The sequence below is a fragment of the Malurus melanocephalus genome, unplaced genomic scaffold, assembly GCF_030028575.1.
Source record: "Malurus melanocephalus ecotype Western Australia unplaced genomic scaffold, MMel_1.1 scaffold_275, whole genome shotgun sequence".
Taxonomy (NCBI): Eukaryota; Metazoa; Chordata; class Aves; order Passeriformes; family Maluridae; genus Malurus; species Malurus melanocephalus.
The window spans coordinates 833,020-854,363 of NW_026623507.1; the positions used below are offsets into that span (position 1 = coordinate 833,020).

General features: G+C 38.2%; 1 protein-coding gene across 5 annotated transcripts in view; it reads left to right on the forward strand.

Annotated features, from left to right (window-relative positions):
- The window catches only part of GTF2E1 (general transcription factor IIE subunit 1), a 48,361-nt gene that overhangs the window by 1,408 nt on the left and 25,609 nt on the right, over positions 1–21,344 (forward strand). For 2 of the 5 annotated variants that reach the window (XM_057376231.1, XM_057376229.1), the window contains exon 2: positions 7,293–7,770. In XM_057376231.1, coding sequence (XP_057232214.1) covers positions 7,323–7,770 — 448 coding nt within the window. In that variant the 5' untranslated portion in view covers positions 7,293–7,322. Of the gene's footprint in view, positions 1–295; positions 366–2,245; positions 2,412–7,292; positions 7,771–21,344 lie in introns of all 5 variants that reach the window. The other 3 variants (XM_057376232.1, XM_057376233.1, XM_057376230.1) reach the window with 3 other exon arrangements.

Below are 21,344 nucleotides of genomic sequence, written 5' to 3' on the forward strand. Positions count from 1 at the left end.
TTACGGGCATCTGAGGAGTAGCTGGCAAATCAAGCTCATTCCTGTTTGCCAGGTTTGAGTCAACCAGCCCTCAGTGCAACCATTCAGTTTTCTAGTCTATCAAGGTGGGGTTTGTGGGTTTTTTCTTCTTTTTCTTTGGGTTTTTTTTTTGGTGGTTTTTTTTGGTTTTTTTTTGTGTATTAATTTTCTTCTGGCCTCAGCAGTGTGCTGGTTCCCTGAGAAGCAGGAGGACATCACATCTCATAGTAGCAYGGAGCTGTTGTTAAATGGTTCTGGCTGTTTTGTGCCATTCCAGGTGGCTCAGAATGAACAAGGAAGATCAGCTTTCTGAAAAGGGTGTTCAGCCGTGCACATTTTCATGAAATGTAGGTGGCTTARTTTTTCATTCACAAAAAGTGGAGYTTTTTCTTTYATCTTTYTCARTGTRGTGGCATCCCCTCATRCCTGCTGGTTCTGTTGCTYGTCAGATTCCTCCACCAGCTCATTMAACTGTCAAAAAACATAGTAAAAAGAAAAGAATTGTATTTTTCTGCCTTTCAGTGATCATTTTGGTGCCAGAGTTGGCATGAGTGAGGACAGAGCCATGTGCTTTAGAGTAGCACATGCCTTTCTGTCAGGAAAAAGGCATGATGGGAATTGCATTCCTGCCTTCGCTTCCTATGAGATGCAGCTCACTTTTTCACAAGGTTCTCTTCTAAACAAGAAACTATGTTAATTAAAGCTAYTCTGGTATCTTGTTACTTAGTTTCTTTGTTCCTTTATTGCTTGTTTCCACAGTATATACACGCTTGCTTGTGCTCTGAGGTTCTAGRACTGTACTGAACCCAATACTTCCATAATTTTTGGTTGTGTTTTTGGAATTTCTGAAAGGCAGTTCTASTCACATCATCAGTTGTGTTGAGAAGTGTGGTGTAATAGGTCTTAATGAATCCATAATGTGAAAAAGAAAATTACTGCTTTTTTCCTGTCAGAAACTTATAAAAGAAATGCTCAGGTGAAGCCTGCTGTCCCTTGGTATAATCATAATTTCCTAGGCTTGATATATGAGAGAAATGATCTGATTTTCTTTTCATCAAACAAACTCCCAAGACCTTACAGCCACATTTTGGGAGGGCCAATGCTTACACATCTCAAAAATACCACATATTCTGCTGCTATATTCAGATCAGAATGTAAATTTGTAAGAGGTTCTGGTGATACATTACATTTGAGTCAATTTTGCCACCATGTGGGGAAAGCTCTCTCATCTACATTCTTAGCCATGCATTCTTCTCTGTGTTTTTGCTCTAGTCTGGTCATTCAATTATTAAACTCTTTCCCTTTACCTTCTCTGAAATATCCCACCTTTTTACTTTGGCATGTTAGTTTTTCACTTTTTATCAACTTGATTCACATTGCTACATGAATAGTGAACTGTCAGAATTAGTACAGAAGGAAGGGGCTTGTGGCTAAAGGCAAGGAAGGAAAATAAAGACTTCCTTTTGGGAATGAAGGTGTAATTTGACTKAAGCTGCAACAGGAACTTTCATCCATTTGCATACATGCACACAGGTGGTCCTTTAATTTCCTGACACCTTGCTATTGTTTATGACAGATTAAGATTATGAAAATGATTGAGAATTACATCCTGAGCCTGTATTGTTCAGTTTCTGCCTTGTCTGGTCAGACCCTGTTGCCTTTCACATCTGGTTCCATGTATTTTCACTTGTGAAATCAGGGGAAAATGCCCTTTTTTCAGTCAGGCCCCTCAGCATTTCTGTGTGCAGCTGCAGCACAGTTTTTAATCATAAATTAAGAAAATCTGTAGATACCTGTGGCCTCCTGGTTTCCATTTATGGAAAGCCAACAAGAAGATGAGATTTCAGTGAAAGCAGATTGTTGTTTTCTGCCTTAATACTTCAAGGTAGATCTTGCAATGAAAATACACTATTTCCCAYCAAGATGTAGTACAGGAGGAAGACTGAGCAGCAGCATTTTTGAACTCTCCTGGGAATGAAACTCAGKAAGCTCTTGATAAAATACCAGAAGACTTTGGCTTTGCAACTGATGTGGGATAAAGGCAGTTCTGGGCTCACTACAGAGAAAAGCAAGTAAAAGCAAGACTTGAAAGTGGCAGGTTCTGTGCCCTTTTCTGGAAAGGATGASTAGTGTCTGAGGCTCCATTGTACAGATATTTAAATTCTTGATGGCATGTTTCCTCACTCTAGTTCTGAGATTTATGCCTTCCTTCCCTCCCTGTTCTCAGGAAGATTCAAAATCTCTTAACTTCATCATCTACTGAAAGGCAGAATTTAAAACCTGGTTAGAGTGAGAGACTACAAAACTGGGATCTGGTGTTTGCAAGTGACTGCTGGAGCAGGATATGGCATACACAGGCTCCAGGAAGCCTATTGTACATGCAATATTTACAGGTGAGGGGATTGTCTTATTATCTAATTTTGATTTTACATGAAGGGACCATATCAATGGTGTAAACAAGTAATTCTTTTTTTTCCTTTCTTAAAAATCTCGTATCAGAAACTTGCAGATTCCAAACAAATCAGCAAAAGCTGGTTTCAAAGATTTAGTGAAAAAGAGCACTAACTATATAAATAAGATTTGAGGGAAAACAGGAAGCACCTATGCAAGTGTTAATAGTGTGTCTGATAGTCTACGTTCACAGTCAAACCTGCAGCTCCAAGTTTTTCTCCAAAAGATTCCTGGGATGTTTTAAAGGGTTTGTATATCCATATGAGTCTGAAGAGCAGTCTGCTTCCTTTCTCAAGATCCTGTTTTTAAAATGGTTCTTTCAAATATGGGAATAGTGAAGCCATTACATTTTCTGAGTAAAAATAATGTAAGTCTCAAAGTTACATGTTTAAACAGGATGATCTACATTTGCAGTACTGGGTAAAAATTCATATAAATTCASTGGCTGATGTAGGTTTTCATCATTTTTAGTACTAATTTCATCTACATTGTGGCTTCTAGGTGTCACCTTTCTACCACTTTTTCTCTAGTTTTAGTCAGGAAAAGCAGGAAGAAAATCAAATCTAATACCATTAGCACTCCTGTTTGAGTTCAAAGAACTCTTGAAATTGTTGTATGTGGAGAAGAAGAGTTCAATTGCTTGGATGTTGCTTCCAAAAAGTCCTGACCAGTGGAGGTGTTTGCTCAGATGAATTTCTGGCTTCTGTGCAGTCTTTGGTCCCATCATACTGAATGTTTTTTTTGCAATCACTTGTTCTCTCCCTGGCTTCTTTTCTGGTTTTGCTGAAGGCCTCATCCATTTTAGTCAACCTGAGGTACAATCTTGCAGAATGTACTCTGATTTTCTTCACACCACAGATCTAATTGTGTTGTGTAACTGTAATTCTGTTTTTCCAGTGTTGCCTTTTATAGACACATCAATATTAATTCTTTCAATTATAGCAATTTAAAAAACCCAACAGATGTGTATTTAGGTTTGCTGTCCTACTGTGTTAACACAGACAGGTCTGCTTTCCTCCTGTACCCATAATACTGAATTGTATTAACATAATTACCCAGAACAATTCCCCAACAACTGTCTCTTTTAATAAAGTCCATGTTTAAATTTGGAAATTTTTCTTTGGGCTGTTCCTGAATATGATCCTGTCCAGTGTGTCTTATTATTGGAGCTGTGGGTGCTTGCTGGCATGGCCAAGTATCTTGGTCGTTTTTTTTTTTTTTGGTTTTTTTTTTTCCCCTGAAAATGTTCCTTGATGTTCATAAATTATTAAGCTCAGTTCAGGCATTATTATGAAACAGATGCACGTCCATTAAAACCTTGTTAAAAGGTGTTATCATATTTCTTTGCACATGTAATTAATTCAAGCTTGACTTACTGCTTCAGGGGAAGGTGAAATCATTGCTCAAGGATGYGATGGTAAAGTTCCCTAATTTTTAATTTTGTGAGCTGCATTAGTGTCTTTATTGCTTGGTGAAAGATGGTAAGAATTTGCAGTTTAGGGGTTAAAAGCCTTGAATTCCTTGGCCTGGTGAGATCTGGCAGTGTTATGCACTTGCTTTTTTTTAAAAATATTTCTCAAAGATGGCACTAGTCAGTTGTTTGTTTCACCCAAAGGCTGTCTTCTGCAGGATTTAGGATTTAACGTGTGTTAATCTGCTTTTTGAAGTGGAGATAATAGGAAAGAATGGTTCCTGGTGTTTCCATAATGGTTGTATTTCCATATATCTGTACATGGGGAAAAAGCCAGTATCACAATCAAGATGCCCTCTCTTACCTGAGGACATAGAGGATTTTGACATCACTCAAAATCTCCAGCAGAGGAGAATAAATTGTGTTAAAGTTCCTAGTCCCACTAGGTGAAAAAGAGTATTTTCTAGTGATTGACGCTAAGAAATATTAAATCTCTGACTATTGCTGAAAACTCTTCGAGTTGGTTTTATTTATTGGTCCCTTGTAGGTCTCCATTTAAGCTGTTTGAGTGCATTTTTCAGGAAATTGTACTTTAAACTGTTTTGAAAGTGTCTGTGGATATCTGCAGYTGTCTTATCAATGCAGAGAAAGTGCTTTCCGTCAGCTCTCAGATGAGGTATCCAGAGTGAGATGTGCTTTTTAAAAGCACTTTTTCTCCCTTTTTTTATTTCAACTGATGTTCTGAAGGTCATTGTACCCATTCAAGTTGCATCACCAAGTTTTTCTGCAAGAAAATTTTATGGCAAGTGGATTGTTGAGGAGAGAACGTTGTCTGCTCTTCAGATCAGCACTTTAAAAGATTTTGACGTTAAAATTTAGACTTTTTAAATCTCCTGGAGTGGCAGGTTTTATTTAAAATTGATCTTTAAGCATAGTAAAGAATGAATGTAAACTCCGAATAAGATTTAATCAATTTGAATAAATAAAGGCTTCCCTCCAGCTTCTGCACTGACATTGTTTTATAGTGTCAGTATGTTGCTGATATAATCAAAACCCGGATTTATCTATAAGTGATTGAAAAATTGAAAAAATACCCAGAGAATGAAGTTGATCTTTATGGACAATATCCTGTGACAGTATTTAGATTTGGTCTGACTTACATAGTCTAAAATACTGCATGGCCAGCTCTTGATGGGGCATCCATTATTGCTAACACTTTTACCTTCAATGCACAGCTCTATAAAGCTCTCCTTTGTGTGAGATAAATCATTGTTTCTGGCATGCAAGAGAAAGCTGACTTACTCTAGAAGTACTTGTTTCACGGTTAATTCATGGTGTGATAGACATRTTTTAATTGAATTTCCTTAAAGGGAAGCTGCAGTTGGACATCCAGGCATTGTTTTTTTGTAAGTTATTCTCAACCTGCACACCAGCAGTCAACAAACATTGTTCAGTKAATTCCAGTTTGAGCACTGTGAATACTATCTGGCCCTAAGTTAGAGGAAAAGAAAAGCTTAAGCAGGGAAGTGTTTTAGAAGAAAAGAATGAAGATGRTATTTTTCTTATACAACAGGCAGAAAATACAGGAGAATCTTAATTTACTTACTGTGAAGCTTCACATTCCACAGCCTAATTGCTTTGCAGTTGCACTGGCCATAACCCTTGAGAGGAACATCCCTCCTCAGTGAAAGAGGAGTAAAGCTTCAGGTGATAATGTTATGCTTTTTTGAAAGGGCACTTTATTCTTTTCTCACAAGAAAAAAAAATTCCAAGCAGGCTACTGTGATGAACGATCACAGATTTTTTGAGAAGTCTTAGCTGATGGAAGTGAGTCAGCAGCTGCTTGGTTACATATAGAGTTGGTGATCTCAGGGGGATGTCTTAGTKTGGGGAGTGTAGAAAAATTGTGTAATGGTGTTTGCCAAAAGGCCTATTACAGGTTTTATTATACCAGTGGAAAAAATAGGGTGCTCATCCAGTTCCTTTTTTTCTGCTGTCTCTTTCTGCTTTCCTTTATTTGGTAGGTTTGAATTCTAGGGAGATACATATTCAGTGTGTGAAACATCTAATGGAAGTGAAAATTGAGATTTTTTGTCAGAGTTTTGCAATTTAGTATATTAATTCACAGATAAAAATTGCTTAGCAATAATAAAAAAGAAACAAAAAAAMMMCATAAATTGGGGTGTGGGGGGTTTTCTTCAGTTGAAGGAATCTTTTGCTTAAGAAATGGTTACTTATGTCTTAAACTAGCATAGAAAACTCGTACTGAAATAGACAGTTTRGAGTCTTATTTGATGTTAACTGGAATTGCAACTTTCTGAATGGGTATGTCCAAAGCACCTCTAATACTTTGTTCTTACCTTGAATAATTTCTGTTGTCTAAGGGCTAAATCTGGCAGGGTTGGCAGTGTSAGGAATTCCTTGCATGTGATCATATATGTTGCCATATGTGTCACAKGAGCTTTTAATAGTCCTGACCATTTGTGCCATTTGATGTTGCGGTGAAGAAAAGCGAAGTGAAAATACAGTACTTAAAAATTATTGCCTTGTCATAGAAAGCYTGGTAAGTGGTGGTAAGGACTGAAAGGATGCTCCATGGAATGCTTTCTTCTATTTTAAACACTTCAGTTCACATTTAGTATGTCTTGATTTTTGCTTCATTTGTTACATTATTCACGGGCTCTTAAGGTCTGTATGTGGGACTTTAAATGACATTTAGACTCAGTCCTTTGTAAGGACGTGTTTGCTCATATAAGAACGAGGCTGAAGCAGTTTGTGATGTAGGAGTTGTAGTGCTAATGGTTTCCATGCTGCAGATAGTTGGCTGAGGCCTGTTTCTCAGAAAGTGTCTGTTCTCATGGTGCAGCTGGGTGCTTTTGCTTGAGTGCATACCAGCCTGTACAGCAAGCTGTCCTCATTCTGCATTTCTGCCCAGGGATGGCTGAGGTGTTAAACCAGACAGGGCTGCTTRCAGTGGGATCAAGTGATGTCAGCTTGAGGCTGTAAGACTCCACTCTTGGGCTGTCTTAGGACCTTTCTTACTTTTCTGCTTTTCTCAATTTACGAGTTTCAGTTGATGCCAAAGCTGTTTTCTGGAGCTCAGCTTCAAGGCAGCTTTCCTACTCTAGCTGTGTTGGCTGCGACTKAATAGAAATGAAATCTGCTGTATGTTTTGATACTAATTTCTTGTGCACTTTTAAAAATATGGGCATAATTTTCTTTTGAATGAGAGTTGCCATTTCCTATTTCTGTTTCTGTAGCATTAGCATTATTGACACTTAACGAGATAGTACAGGGCATGGGAAAGGGAAATGGAAAACACCCCATCCTTTTCTTACTCAAGTAAGATAAGTAAAAACTTTGGAAGTTAGAAGACGAGCTAAGAATCCATCTCCCTTTTTTTTCACTGCAGAATACATGAAGCTCAAGATCTGAACCTGCTATGACTGACCCAGACGTCCTCACTGAGGTCCCAGCAGCTCTCAARCGCCTTGCCAAATATGTGGTGCGTGGCTTTTATGGCATTGAGCACGCTTTGGCTCTGGACATCCTCATCAGGAACTCCTGCGTGAAGGAGGAGGACATGCTAGAGCTCCTCAAGTTCGACAGGAAGCAGCTGAGGGCTGTCCTCAACACCCTCAAAGGTGACAAATTCATCAAATGCAGGATGAGGGTTGAGACAGCTCCCGATGGCAAAACCACTCGCCATAACTATTACTTCATCCACTATCCCCTGCTGGTGAACGTGGTCAAGTACAAACTGGACCACATGCGCCGCAGGATCGAGACCGACGAGAGAGACTCCACCAACCGTGCATCTTTTAAGTGCCCCATTTGCTTCAGCACTTTCACAGATTTGGAGGCCAACCAGCTGTTTGACCCCAGGACAGGTAAGGGTACAGGTAGCTAAATGCTTTTGCTGTCTCCTGTTGCTGTAAGTGCTGGACTTTAAGGAGACAGAGCCTTAGGAAAATTCTCTTTGAGTATGGCCAGAGCTAGAGGGCACTCTGTTTCTGCAGGTGGTAGATGTTTGAGCAAAATACMAAAGTAATGTATACAGACAAATAGTAATCTTGGTGAAATGCTTTTGAGTCACCAGCAGTACAGAAATGGAGGTCTTACCAAAGTCAAACTCAATAAGGCAGTGTGTCCTTTTTAGAAGCTGATGGCTTTTCAGTGTAATCTGGGTTTGCCTGTAAATTGTAAGACTCACAGGTAAGTTTGCAGAAAGGGCATATGTAGARTTGACTTTAGTTAGTCATGCAAGGAGTGAGTTGTTACTGTTTAATATTCTAGCTTAGTGCATTATGCTGCACAACCCTGTTTCCCAGYGTAAGGCAGTCTCACGAAAGTTAAAAGAAATTAATTACAGTCTTGTCTGTGGTTGGGAGTAAACAAGATTCTTATTCATGTTTAAGTCTCAGTGGAAGTGCATATCTGTCTCATGCATATGAAATGAGAGTCTTTCCTGGGTGTCATTGTCTACTTTGTGCTTCTGTGCCAGGAAATAAAAGGARGAACACCTGCACCTGATGAGATTCTGTTTTGCTGGTCTAATCTGGGATTATTTTGGGGGGAAGGCAGGGGGGTTAGATGTTAATTTACTTCTTAATTTTTTCCTTTTGAATTTTATGTTCTGATCTTACTTTTTCACTAAAGTAAGAGGACAAAAGTCAGGAGAGCTCTCGGATACATTAAAGTAGGATGTTTTGAGTCAGTTAACATAATAAAAAACTTGACTGATTAGCAGCATTGAAGCTTTTAACCTGGGGTTACTGATGTGTAATCTGCAAACACCTAATAAATAAATGTACAGCCTATCATTTTCCCTTTTTCCTGCCTCCAAAATTAAAAAACCATGAAACTCCTTTTACTTGAGCAACCATGAAGATGTTACTTAGTACTGGAGAAACTACCTCCACTTAGTTTCAGTAAGAGCATACCTGCCTAGAATTTATGTATATTCCGTTTCTCTTTATATTATTTTAAGTCAATGATAGCTTCATCTAGATAGCTTACAATGATACTGTTGTATGGCTACTTTATATTGTAGTGGATTGTGTTGTCTRCATGTTTCCTTCTGCTCTGGAATTCTGTATTAGAAAACAACTGAGAGACCTTTAGGTCTTTCACAGAGGAAGCTCATGAGGTTAAGGCATGCAGAGAAACAAGGTTTATTAGATARTAAATAGCCATCCTTTTCCAAGAATGTCTTTAGCTCTTGTCAGTGCTAAAGATAAACCTCTCCCACTCATGGAAGCTCGTGGCAGTACAACTGCTGAAGGGTAGCTGAAAGCCACAGAGCTTCAGTCACAGATGACCTGAGCTGCTCTGAGACTGCAGCTATGTTGATAAAAACATCACGAATTAAAAGGCCTGGAGGGCCAAAATGTGTTAATCCATGGAGCAGGTAGGACATGGAAGGCATCCTCTGCACAGTCTGGACCAAGCTGCGTTTAAATTGAGAGTCTGTTGTTAAAAGGTATCCTCTTTCACTGTCTGCTTTTTGTCCTTGTTGTTCAGAGATGGGTATGATTCAGATGTCCTGTGTTTTCTTCTGCTTTGCTTTCCTCTTTCCTATCCATAACTCAAATGCAAACTCCGAGTGATTGTTGTAGAATGCAAGAGTTGTTCTTACCCTTCCTTATTAGCAGGGGTGAGGAGGTTTCCAGAACCACTCCATGCCATTATACTTGAATGTGTGAACCAAGAGTGCTTGTGAAGAGCYTGTCCATAATTTGGATCTGTAGAGCTCTTTAATTTTTACCACAGCATCTGTGTCTACTTCTTGGATTTAGCAGAGCTTTGTTTCTTACAGGTCAAGTRGCTCTCTTTTGGCTCTGTGCTTTACTCCATATCTGAATAATAAACTGAAGTGTTTATTTTTTCATCAGAAAATGTGATTATTGATGGTTTTGGAGGGTAGACATATGTCTGCTGAGAAAAAATAATTGATAATGAGATGTATTTTCAGTGTGTGTAGGTACAGATGTGCTTTTGACTGCTATTCAGTTAACTTGGAAAAAATACTTGGAACAAAGTAGCATATTTGCCACTTAGGCAATTTTAAATGTAGATTTTAAGTAGTATAAGTGTTACTTTGAGAGTGTTCTCTCTGTTTTTAAAGGCATGATAAGATTTTTTTTCTCCATCCCTTTTTCTGCCATTAAAYATCTCAACCCAAAAAAGCTCCAAAGACTTCCTATATTGTCAAAGGTTGAACAACTCTTACATGGTACTTTGAAGGAAGTTCAAGGACAGGATGTGAGACAGTGAAAGTCAAGATGATGCAAAAAATGGRAGTTTTTCTGCTACTTCAGCTAACAAGGGGATCTTTAGAAAAGTGARGAGAAATGCATGCTTGTTGAAGGTTGCTTGGTTGTATGACCAGTGAGTGTCCACTAAGTGTGGCATGTCCAGGTCAGGAGCTGTAGCTCCATTTGTTCTACACAAGGAGCTTAAACAGATGCCCAGTTGTCCCACTTCCTCCTCAGGAAGGAGGAAACAGTTTTTTTAAAAAACCATTTTTTTTTTTACTGTTGCCTCCAAAGAAGTGGTATCAGTAACCTCTGGTTTTAGGGGCAAACCAGCTTGGAMGCAGCACGATTTTATTGTGCAAAAGCTTGCACTGGAAACTTGTAGCAAAYCTTAGAAGAACTTTCTGATTGAGGAATTTGTCACTTTTCAGTTTGCCTGTTGAATTGGTGCAGATTGCGTTGTTACAGTCTGAGCAGCCACTTTTTTGAGTGTTTTGTAATCTAGAGGAGGGAAATATTAACTCTGTACAAATGAAAAGTGTTACTTCTAGCTGTGTGTTTCAGATGGGATGACTAAGAAAGGAAAAAGATTGTGATTTTTTTGGAAGATGCTAGTGTAAGCACTTGATCCTTGCCTTTCACTTGTGCCATCATCTACTCTCTGACCATAGTCTGGTATTTCATCACTCCCAATTCTGCATTTGAACAATAGCTTGCCACTGCTGTTGTGATGTAGCCTGAAGCTTTTCCTGTTTCACCTAGAGATAGGATGCTACATTAGTCTCTTAAACCTTTAGGAAGAATTTTCTTCTCTGTGCTTTTTAATGTAGAAACTGCAGAAATTGGGGTTCTGCAGACCAATCCCTTGAATCACAGATCAATCTAAACAAYTGAGATACCATCTTGTGGATTGGATTTTTGGAGAATTAAATCCACCCACGTGCGTTCTGTGGAGTGCGGGGGAAGAACAGGAGGAGCTGCGTTTCTCACCCGGTAGAGGGCTCTGTTTTTTCTCTCTGCAGATAGGCTTGGGTTGCTTAATCTATGGAGTGTCACAACACTGGAAATTGTGTTAGAAATGTATGTTCTGTGCTGTGATTAATTGGATCTGGCTGGAGAAGGTCTCTAATGTGTCCTAATCTCATACCCTCATCATATTTGTAAATCTAGTGTAGTGTTGGAGTTAACTGTCAAATTSAAGGTCAATTTGAAAGAAAGTATGTGACTCGAAACTGCAAAAGGGAGAGTGGGATGGAASTGAAGGAGTGGCAGAAATGAGATTCTGCAGTGCATCACACTGGTGTTCAGCCCTGGATTTCCTTAGGTATTCTAAATACCAAACTGCATCAGGGTACTCACCAGAGTAGCAAGTGAATTTGATGTTAGAAAGTGTAAGGCTGGATTAAGTAGTTTTTCCACAGTTCTCTTCTACCTTTGCAATGTAATTTTAACTCAGTGTTTCTTTCACTTCTGTTTCTTGCATTTCTTTCACTTCTGTTACTGTGAAGGAAACTATTAATGTTAACAGTACATTGTAATTCCAGTTGATTTCTCATGCACATCTATACATTGTGTCCTCACAATATTCAGTTGGATGAGGATGGAAGACAAGTGACTGATGTGAATCGGAAAGATGATGCTTGTTGGGATGTTCTAAATTGCAGTTGTAATCACTGAAGTATTTTTTTTTTTTTTTTGCTTTTGGAAATCAAGCAGTTAATTACTTGTCTACTCTTCATCCTCCCACAGTTTGCTCTTGGTTTGGTGAATGATTTTGTGGGGATGTCTTGCTGTTCTGAAAATGCACTCTAGTGGTAACATACTGTGTAACTTGAAGCTTTTCTTATTCTGTGTACTGATAAGAAATTTAATTTGGGAAGAACAAATTGAAGGTGACAATATCAGTTTTATAGAAAGAAAGACAGCACCCTGAATATCATATTAACTCCCTTGTTTTACTGTCAGCCTCTCACATGTCCTTTGTGTACTTCCTAACAGAATTACACATAACACATTCAGAGACTGGTTTTCTGTACCTGTCACAAGGCACCTAACATCACATTCAGGCAGCCTGTGTGCAGCTGAGTGCTTCTATGGTTTGGGCCCCATTTCTGAGATTAGAAGTTTGACTAGTCTTTCATTTTTCTTTCTTTGGTCTTGTGTGTTGACTTCTAGAGCTACTTCCTTTTCTCCTGAATGCTCAGCTCCTAACTTCATCCCCAGTGAGCTACTCAGAACACATCTGTCTTCTCATCTCCTTTTGAATTTTTTACTTCCTCAGGCAATTTCTATGTTCGCTTCAAAACTTCCTCATCTGATTCAAATTACTTTTGAGCCTGTCCTATCTATTTTGTTAATTTTTTATTATGCTTCCCCTTTTCCCTGCTTTTTGCCTTACCCTTTTTTGGGCAGCTCTTGTGTCCATTTTTAGTGCATCTCTTTTTGTATTCTGTCCCTTCCAGCCATTAGAAAAAAAAAACCAAACAAACTACATGGAACTATTTAGTCTATATATTGACACAATGTAGTCAGTCCTATTTGATCTTTATGCTATTGTTTCTTGTCCTTTGAGTTAAATGATTTTCAGACATTYTGGATAGCTTTGTCTGCCACATACTGCCATGTGTGTGCTGTATGATGCTACTACTRCAACAATTTACAGCTTTTAAYCAACCAAAACGAGGACTTAACAAGTCTTAATGTAAACAGGCATACCAAAACTTCCCTTGAAAAATAAGGGATTCAGAACAGTTCTGCTTAKAACAACTTCATGTTCTGTGAAGTTGTGGTTTTTTGTTATCATTGTTAGCTTTCCAAGTGCATGAAAACCCATCAGTGTGATTTTYCTTGACTCTACAAGCACATTTTGTTTGTCTGTGCTGCCACTGAGAGCTTTTGGCAAACACCAGCAGAAGGAAACTGTCCATGCTCTGCTTAGTTTTTCTATTTCTATTCAAATTCCTGGCAAAAGCTCCAAGAGTATTCCTGTCAGCTTCACTCTGCCTCAGCCTTGATAAGGCTTAGAGCCACAGGGAAAGGAAAACTGAGAAAAACATATCAGAATTAAAGCACATTTTCCTCAAAGTAAGAATACTCTGTAGAGTGACTTAAAGGTTACATYTGTAACTTGAACTCATTCCCTGTGGGTTGGGCCCCCTGTGTGGAAAATAAACTGCTGGTCTAACCGTGGTTTTCTCAGCTTGATGGAGAAATAGGTGAAGATTAAGGTAAGACTGATAACCCCACTGATAAAGGTTAGAACCTGTGCTGTGCAGAACATCAGGCCAGAGGATAAGCTGCTGCTTGTAGAATGCTGGTCACTTCTCTGTATTCCACACTGACCTCTGGCTGCAATGCTGTGTCTCAGATTAAAAAAACCTGTCTGATAAACTCATGCCCTGGCTTACAGTATTGATGCCTTTTTTTATTTTTTAATCTGGAAAGGGCATTTTATTATTTGAAGTGCAAGAAGTAATTGCCCTTCAAGTAAAGGCTATTGCTTTAACTTCCCTTAGCTTTGCAAATTGAAATAGATAGCCACAAGAAGATCTCTGTAAAATCTGTGAATATTGCTAAGCCACTTCCAGTGRTAAAAGCTGAACTGCAGCATTCCTTTCTTTTACTCTAGTAACTTGTTGTTCTTTTGAAACTGCCCTCAAAGGGTGTTATTCGTTTAGACATGGGCACCTCTAAGGCAGATCAAGAGCTCATGGAGAATCCTGAAACTTGTAATTCTATCCTGCTATTGGATAAAATTCAAGGGTATAGTATGTTGGTTCAGTTGKTTTTTTTGTCTAACCTTGATTAAAAGAAAAAACACCTCTCTGTGGTTCCTACTGGTCTTGCTTTGGACAATCCCTCTGTCCAGTTGTTTTTCTCTGCTTAGTGTCTGGTTTAATTTATSCACAGTGGGACCAAAGGGAGAACTCTGTCAGCTCGAGCTGCTGAGGTTGTGCATATGAGCTGGAGCAGAAACAGCTTATGGAGAAGAGGAAAGGACTCCTCTCTTCCAGTTTTATACTGAATGCATATTAAATCATCTGGTGCTTCTGAATGATCAATAATTTGATGTGTGACTCACACGGTCCATTTTTTTGAGTGTTTACTTTTCAAGAGAAATGTCTTTGCTTAAAAATTGTGTTATAGTAATTTTAATTTTGTTGAGCTAAAAATGATCTGCACATCTGTGTTCCTCTAGATAATATAAAATTGTTCTTAAGGTGGTTTTTTTTTTTTTAAGCATTAAATGTTAAACTGTTCATCTTCTCTAACTGCAGTTATCATGAAGGGRAAACTGTAGCATGAAATATAGGTTAATGTTGTTTATGTAGGTTAATGTTGTTGAGAAATGCAGAAGAAAACTTGCTTGATATATTTTAAATTTTCTCGAGTTTACTGCCTAAACTATGGCCGAGAAATAAATACATGTGGGCATTCCACATACACATTGCAGTCTGAGATCAAGTTGCTATTTCACAGCTGAGTTACAGCACTGCTTTGCCCTTAGAGCACCTTGCATGCTTCATTCTCCACTGATAACCTGCTGTGGCCCCCTGGCAGAGCTTATTAACTTGTATCCTGTACAGGGCTCTAGAGAAATGTATTTTAAACTGCTGACTGGGCCCTTGGACTGTCTTTGTATAGCTGTACTTGGTCCTTGGCCAGAAAAAAAAAATGTGTCTTTTTGGCTTTCTGTTTAAGATCACAGTGATACAGCTGGCTGTGTTTTCTCCCAAAGTGCTGTCAGGGTAGAAGTTGGAGGCTCAAGTGTGTCTATCCTGTACAGAGATGCGTCTTCCAGAGCACATTGCAGGTCAGGCATGGAGCTTGAAGAAGGAAAATCTGTTGATCCATGTTTAGGTAAGTGATTCTGCCACTTGAGGAACAAGGTTTTTTGCAATCTAGAGTTATTAAGGTTTTTTTTGCTTGAAAAATGTGAGATTTGGGGATACAGAAAGAAGAGAGGGGCAGTGAAGAGATTACAAAATGCATTTTAGAAAATAAGTAAACAGTCCACCGTTCAGTGTTGCAYCTAACCTGTGCTCTTCTGAGAGACACAGTAACAAGAGGCATGAAACCTACTCGGTGAAGATTTGCACTTCAAAAGGATTGGCAAGGCTTTTAATTCTCTCCACCAGSATGGCCAGGAAGGGCATTTTATCAGAACACAGCATCCTGTCTTCAATGATTAAAAGAAATCTGGGTGTCAGAAGGAAACAGGCAGCTGCTTTGGCAGAATAGGAGAAAGCTCAATATAAAAAAACTGTTCTGAAAATGCCAGTCTAAAATTTCATCATGGAAGCATTCTCTCTCTTCTCAGTCAAAAAATTTCTTCCTCCTGGGCTGTTTAATAGTTTTATTCTTACTTTCTTGTTTCTTCTTGGAGTCTTAACATAAGTTGACACCAGTGGCTAATAATAATCAGGTTCTTTGGTTGTGTTTACAGAAGGAGCTAAGGCAGGSTGTCTTTTCAGGATTCCCTTTGCTTTTGGTCTGGAACAGTATGGTCCACTTTATTGACTTCAGGCTGGGAAAAAGAGTTAAACTACACTGCTTCTGAAAACAATCCTGTTGACAAATAGATAAATGCATTTARCAGCTTTACTGCATGACTGGAGTATATAAACTCCTAATGTCCATGATTATGGGAATACTGTAGTTTTAAGTTGCAAAGAGAAGATTAACAACTTCTGAGTATGATTCAGTGGAGTTGAAAGAAGAGATACCTTTTAAATTTCCATAATCATTGCACTGAGCTGCTGAAACTGTTTGAAAAAGGGTTTTTTTATCTACCCTGAAGCCTAAAGATCCTGAGGGTAGGACAAGGATGTAACTTGACCATAAAAGACAAAGGATTAGGTGATTTGTGAGTCTTCACTCAAGCTGAAATGGAGAGATGGCAGTCTGTGGTTCTCCAGGCTTTGTGAACAAGATCACATGAATACATTATTGTTGTTGGGAACAGACTACATCAATTTTAAAAACAAACAAAACCCAACATTCTTTTCATATGTGAAGACAGTAAGAGCTGGATTTAAATTGGCTGATATGTATGTCTGTGTAAAAACACTAGTGTAAAAATCTTTAAAATTTCAGAGAAGCTGATGAAGAAAGAGACAATAATTCTCATCTGTTGTGTGGTGATGTTCTATCAGCTAAAACTTTGGGCTGGTTCTATGCTTGACTTGATAGTTTTTTGCTTTTTAAAGTATTTAACTCAAGGAAATCTGTGTGTTCTCAAGGCATTCRAGCTGCTTACTATCACCCAAATATTTTTACGTGATAACTGAACATCGGGTGTCTAGACAGGAACGTTTTTGCTGAGGATTGAGTCCCTCAGTCCTGCCTGTGGTCCTCCYTCTCTGCCAAGGATCTTGCCATGGTAAATGCTGTGGTGGTTCATCTTAATCTGCCTGGAGCTGGAAGTTAATGACCCACAAAAGCAGTAACTTGTAAAGCTGACAGGAACTTGCTGCTTTTAGGCAATGAAGGCTGCTGTGCTTCTCAGCAGTTTAGTGTTTGTTTCCAAAACATGATCCTGATCACCCTCTGAATCTGTAGAATGCATTCAGGAATTGGAGTGTTAAGGATCTGCTGCCTTGKGTGTTCTCAAGGCTGCTGTGGTTACAGTCCAGTGCAGGGGGAAAGAGCTGCAGTTGTGGAACCAAAGAAGATGTGACTGAGCCTGAGTTTGACTTGTGCTCATCAGCATACAGCTTTTAGCTCCTCCTAAATGTTCCTTGGGTGACTTGTTTAGGTACCACAGTTTAAACTTGTCATGAGCTCCAGAGATTCACCTTCTATCTCATTCTTATGTGGCTTTATGACTTATTACTTAGGTTCTCTATCTTCATAATGAGAGGTATACAGCACCTTTTCTTCACACTTGCTTGATTTGCCTGGTTAGATTGACAATTTTTGAAGCAGAWTTTTTTCTGTCAAGTATTTTTTACAGGACTTGAATTCTGTACAGCTCTGAGCTGCTGTATCCTATGTGAGTAATACCAGTGCCTCARAAATACCAATGAGTCTCTGATAGTCTTCATCACTGTTCTGAAATTTTATCTTTATATTTAACTAAATGACAAAATTATAAACAAATGTTTACAAATTCCCGAGGTTTTTCTGTATTTCACTGCTCKCTTAGATTGAAAGAGACTTTGCTACCTTTGGCAAAAATGAATCATTTATACCCTGCTTCTCCCTCTTCAGTGTACAGGKGATGAGTTATATCTCACATATAATTCAAGTTCATTGGAGCACTGCTGCTCTTTCACCTGTAAAGGAAAGGAGTAAGAGTCTGCTTCTCTTAACCCCTTTTTATTTGAATTTTAATTTATYAGCTCACTTCTGTCAACTCTGGTGCATTTCTAACAGCAAGGTGGCAATTTGCCTTGGAGTAGTGCCAGTTCTGCTCGCTCCAATGGAAGCATTTGTGGCACCAAGCATGAGTGCATGCTTAAGGAGAGGGAAAGCAAATGCAAGTAAACAGCACAGCAGGCCTGCTCTTTGAAACTCCCTGTGAGGGCTCAAAGATTTGCAATTAATGTCCCTATGTTTATAATCAGTTTGGAAAGAGCATTAAGWCCCTGTAAGATACTGAATGCTGAAAAACAGGAAATCGGCTTTTGGACATCTGAGAATTAATTTATGTAGTTGTTTGTTTTCTCAGATCACTGCCTGCATCCAAATTTATGCAACAAAAGAATTTTAATATGTATTCACTGATTGTTTTATTGAGACTATGTGAAATCACTAATGTAATGCCAGTGTATGCCTACAGGTATTCTATACAATTTCATGGTGTCAAAACATTGATTCCTCAATTTGTGATGACCCTTAAATATCTGTTGTCAGCTGAGATGCAAAATCCTTAAATATATTTTGTGATTTGCATTTTCAGSTTACAGCATTAAAAGCTGGAATTGATCTCTTGGTCAAAAATTACCTTGTTTGAGAATATCCCTGCTGATGTAGTTGCAAGCATAGGCACTAACTCAGATTATCTGCATCATTCCGTGTAGGCAACCCAATATTTCAGAGTCTGAATGGTGATAGGGGATATTGTTTTTATACCTATTCCATTATAAGGCTCACAGCCATCATCTGTAGGCATTATAGCAGTTAAAGTGTACATATGGGTGAATAATGGAAGAGGATCGTGGAAAAATAAATGGATGCTTTGGATTTTCAGAAACATCACTTGTTGACAAATAACAATTTCTGTAGTTCATAAAGACAGTTTCTCATTCCAGTTGTGTCTTCTACCAAGGATTTGCCACCTTTTCCAATTTTCCCTCGTTAATACATTGCATGTCCTTATAAGATTCTACATTCAAAATCTTCAGTAGAAAATATGAAATTGAAGTGAACCAGGATAGGCTTTTGAAATGCCCTCTAAAACTAACAGGAAGCCATGATTTTTATTCTAAAAGTGGTGTTCTCCACCAGGTGTGCAATCATTTTSTGATTCATTTATCTGGACTATGTTTCTTTAGTTTGCTGATAAGCATACAGAACAGTTGAACATCCTCTCTTCCCCCAGCCAAAGTAGATTGCTTCCCATTTTTCTCATTATCCTTTTTTCTTTTCTAAAACTTAAAATTAATTTCACTTTTTTTTTTTTTTCTATTAACTCATACTCCTGCTCAGTTGCTCCCTTATGGGTGAATTCTTTTCCATGCTTTAGCCTCCACCAGCATCCAGTTTTCTTGAATGTGTTTTGGAATATAATCCCTAACAAAATGGGCTGAGTCTCAGCTGTCCTCCACTCTCCCTGATCCTGAATTCACTAAACYCACTGGCATCATAGTTGTTATTTTTCTCTGCATTAACTCAAGGTAAACACTGTTCCTCACTGAACTGCAAGAGATTAGATAATGTCCTTGGAAGTAGGGAGGAGGAGAAAAGGCCATCTGCARCAGTTTCCAAAGTGGGATGCACGCAAAACAATCCATTGAGGTGGGAGGAATAGTAAGAAATAATTTTTTGTAACATCAATAAAAATCTTCTAAACCAGCTTTTCATATTTATCTCATTCCTATTTCTATTTTTGTGTATGTTTTATAATACTATAATATAATTTATTAGTAAATATTCTTATAGTTTGCTCAAAAATTTTTTAACTGATGTGATGTGCAATCAAAAAAGTGATCTGGAGCTTCAGATTTCCTCCTTTCCCTTCCAAAGACATCTTCCAGTCCCTTGCCCAGTGTAAGGATCCTTTTTTTTATTTTTTATTTTTTTTTAATCCAGAGCATTATAATTTTGTTATTTGAGGGTTAAATCAGACTCTGGGTTTTTTTTTATAGATTTGAAAGGCAGTGTTCTGTGCTCTTTAGAAGACTTGCATGGATTTTAATAAAGTACCTTGATCTCTGGCTGACTGCTTTTGTCAAAAATCGGGATATTTCTTCTTGCTTCCACTGGAATGTTTTATCTGCCTTTCCTTGGCCCTGAAGTAAACACTTTATAAGTACTGAATACATTGTTGTGAAATCGAAATTTCTCTTGCATCTTTAACCTGTATCACGTGTTTCTGTGCATTCCTTTGGACATGCATCAGATAAAAAGGATTGCTGTGACTTTTACAGGATGAACTCGCTGAAAGAGAGTCCTTGGAACACATAGAAGAGAATGCCACTGMCTTTGTAGTGCTGTTCTTCATCTTCTGCCCAAGGAGAATTGAAAGTATTCTAGTTTGGGATTGCAGTGATAACAAGTGATTGCTTTTGTGCCTTCTTCCTCTTAAAAGCTCTTCTCTTCTTAGTGCAGCAGGTTCCAGCAGAGAAAGGTTATGTGGTTTCAGSTTTTGCTTTTGTTTTTATTCTCTGTTCACCTTACTTTGTTATAGCTCTAAGGCAAAACATCCCTGTGTGTTCAAATGGAACCAGAACAAATTGCTTCATTCCCCAGGTTGTTGTGAGTGAGGCMAAATTGTTTTGGAAATATTTGGAAAAATTGGAGCTTTTTGTTAAAAGAAAAGCCAGTAAAAAAGTGATAGGATCTTGGATTGTGCAAATAAGGAAGGATCCTTATCTGTGTGGAAAGGTGATTCTTTGATGGAAAATCGCTCTGTAAGAAAGTTTAATGTAGGAATAGAGAAGCACTCAGAATATTGTTTGTTAGATTTTTAAAAAATGTATACTTTCAAAAATGTATTCAGGATGCAAGGGAGAGTAAAAAGTTTATTGACATCAGACACCAGAAGTTACTGCAATGATGAACAAGAAATATGTAAACAGAGTTTTGTGGTTTTGGTTTAAGAAGAATGAAAAACTGATGCTAAAAAAGATTAGAAAATTAGCATTTTTAAATGCTAACGTTTTTACATTGTTGAAGTAGATTTGCAACTTTATTTCTTCTGTACATAAGGACCTGACACAATCTGCATATGCCCTTTCTTCTCAGAAGAAATGCAATATATTGTTTTTCTGCAAATGAGTTTGCTGCCTTGTATGCTTTATCAGACAGTGTATGCTTGCACTAAGCTGCATTTTCATGGATAATAAAATATCCTGGCACTACTGGCAGCAAAATTAATTAATTAAAAAGAACTAATAATTGTGTCAGTTATGTTTTCTGGTGGCAGTAATTGAAAATATTACAGTGAGGGCTTGTGAAAGTATATACAAAGAAGTTGCATGGGTGTGTGTATGATACATTCCTAATTGGTAATAACTTGGTGACAAACCTAGAAAGAGACACTGAGTTCAGAATTCTAAATTCTTTTCCTCAGAGAAAACCTGAAAGGCTGGTATATTGTTATTTTCTTTCTGATGTCACAGTCTGAAACTGTAGAACCTTTCATCTTCCTGTGCTGCAAAATATCAAATGTAGAGTGGCACTATTCATTAGTTAATTCTGCTAAAATAAAAGTAAAATGCAGCTCAGGAAACTGATGCAGATAACCTTGTACTCTTTTGAAGACTTTGGAAGGAAGCCAAAATTAGTGTCAACAATGGTTTTATTTAAAGAAAAAAAAGTATTTGCAGAACATTAGAAAATGTTCCAGTAATACAACTCAATAAATGGGAGAAAGGGAAGATSGGAGAGTGTCTCCAAATAAATGGGAGAAAGAGAAAATGGGAGAGTGTCTTCCCAAGCATGGGACGAGGTATTAATCTTCCCTAATTTTAGGCATTTGGAGACCAGACATGGGTACTTTCTCTCTGCTGCCAGTGACGGGAGCCCTGCAGACCAGTAGC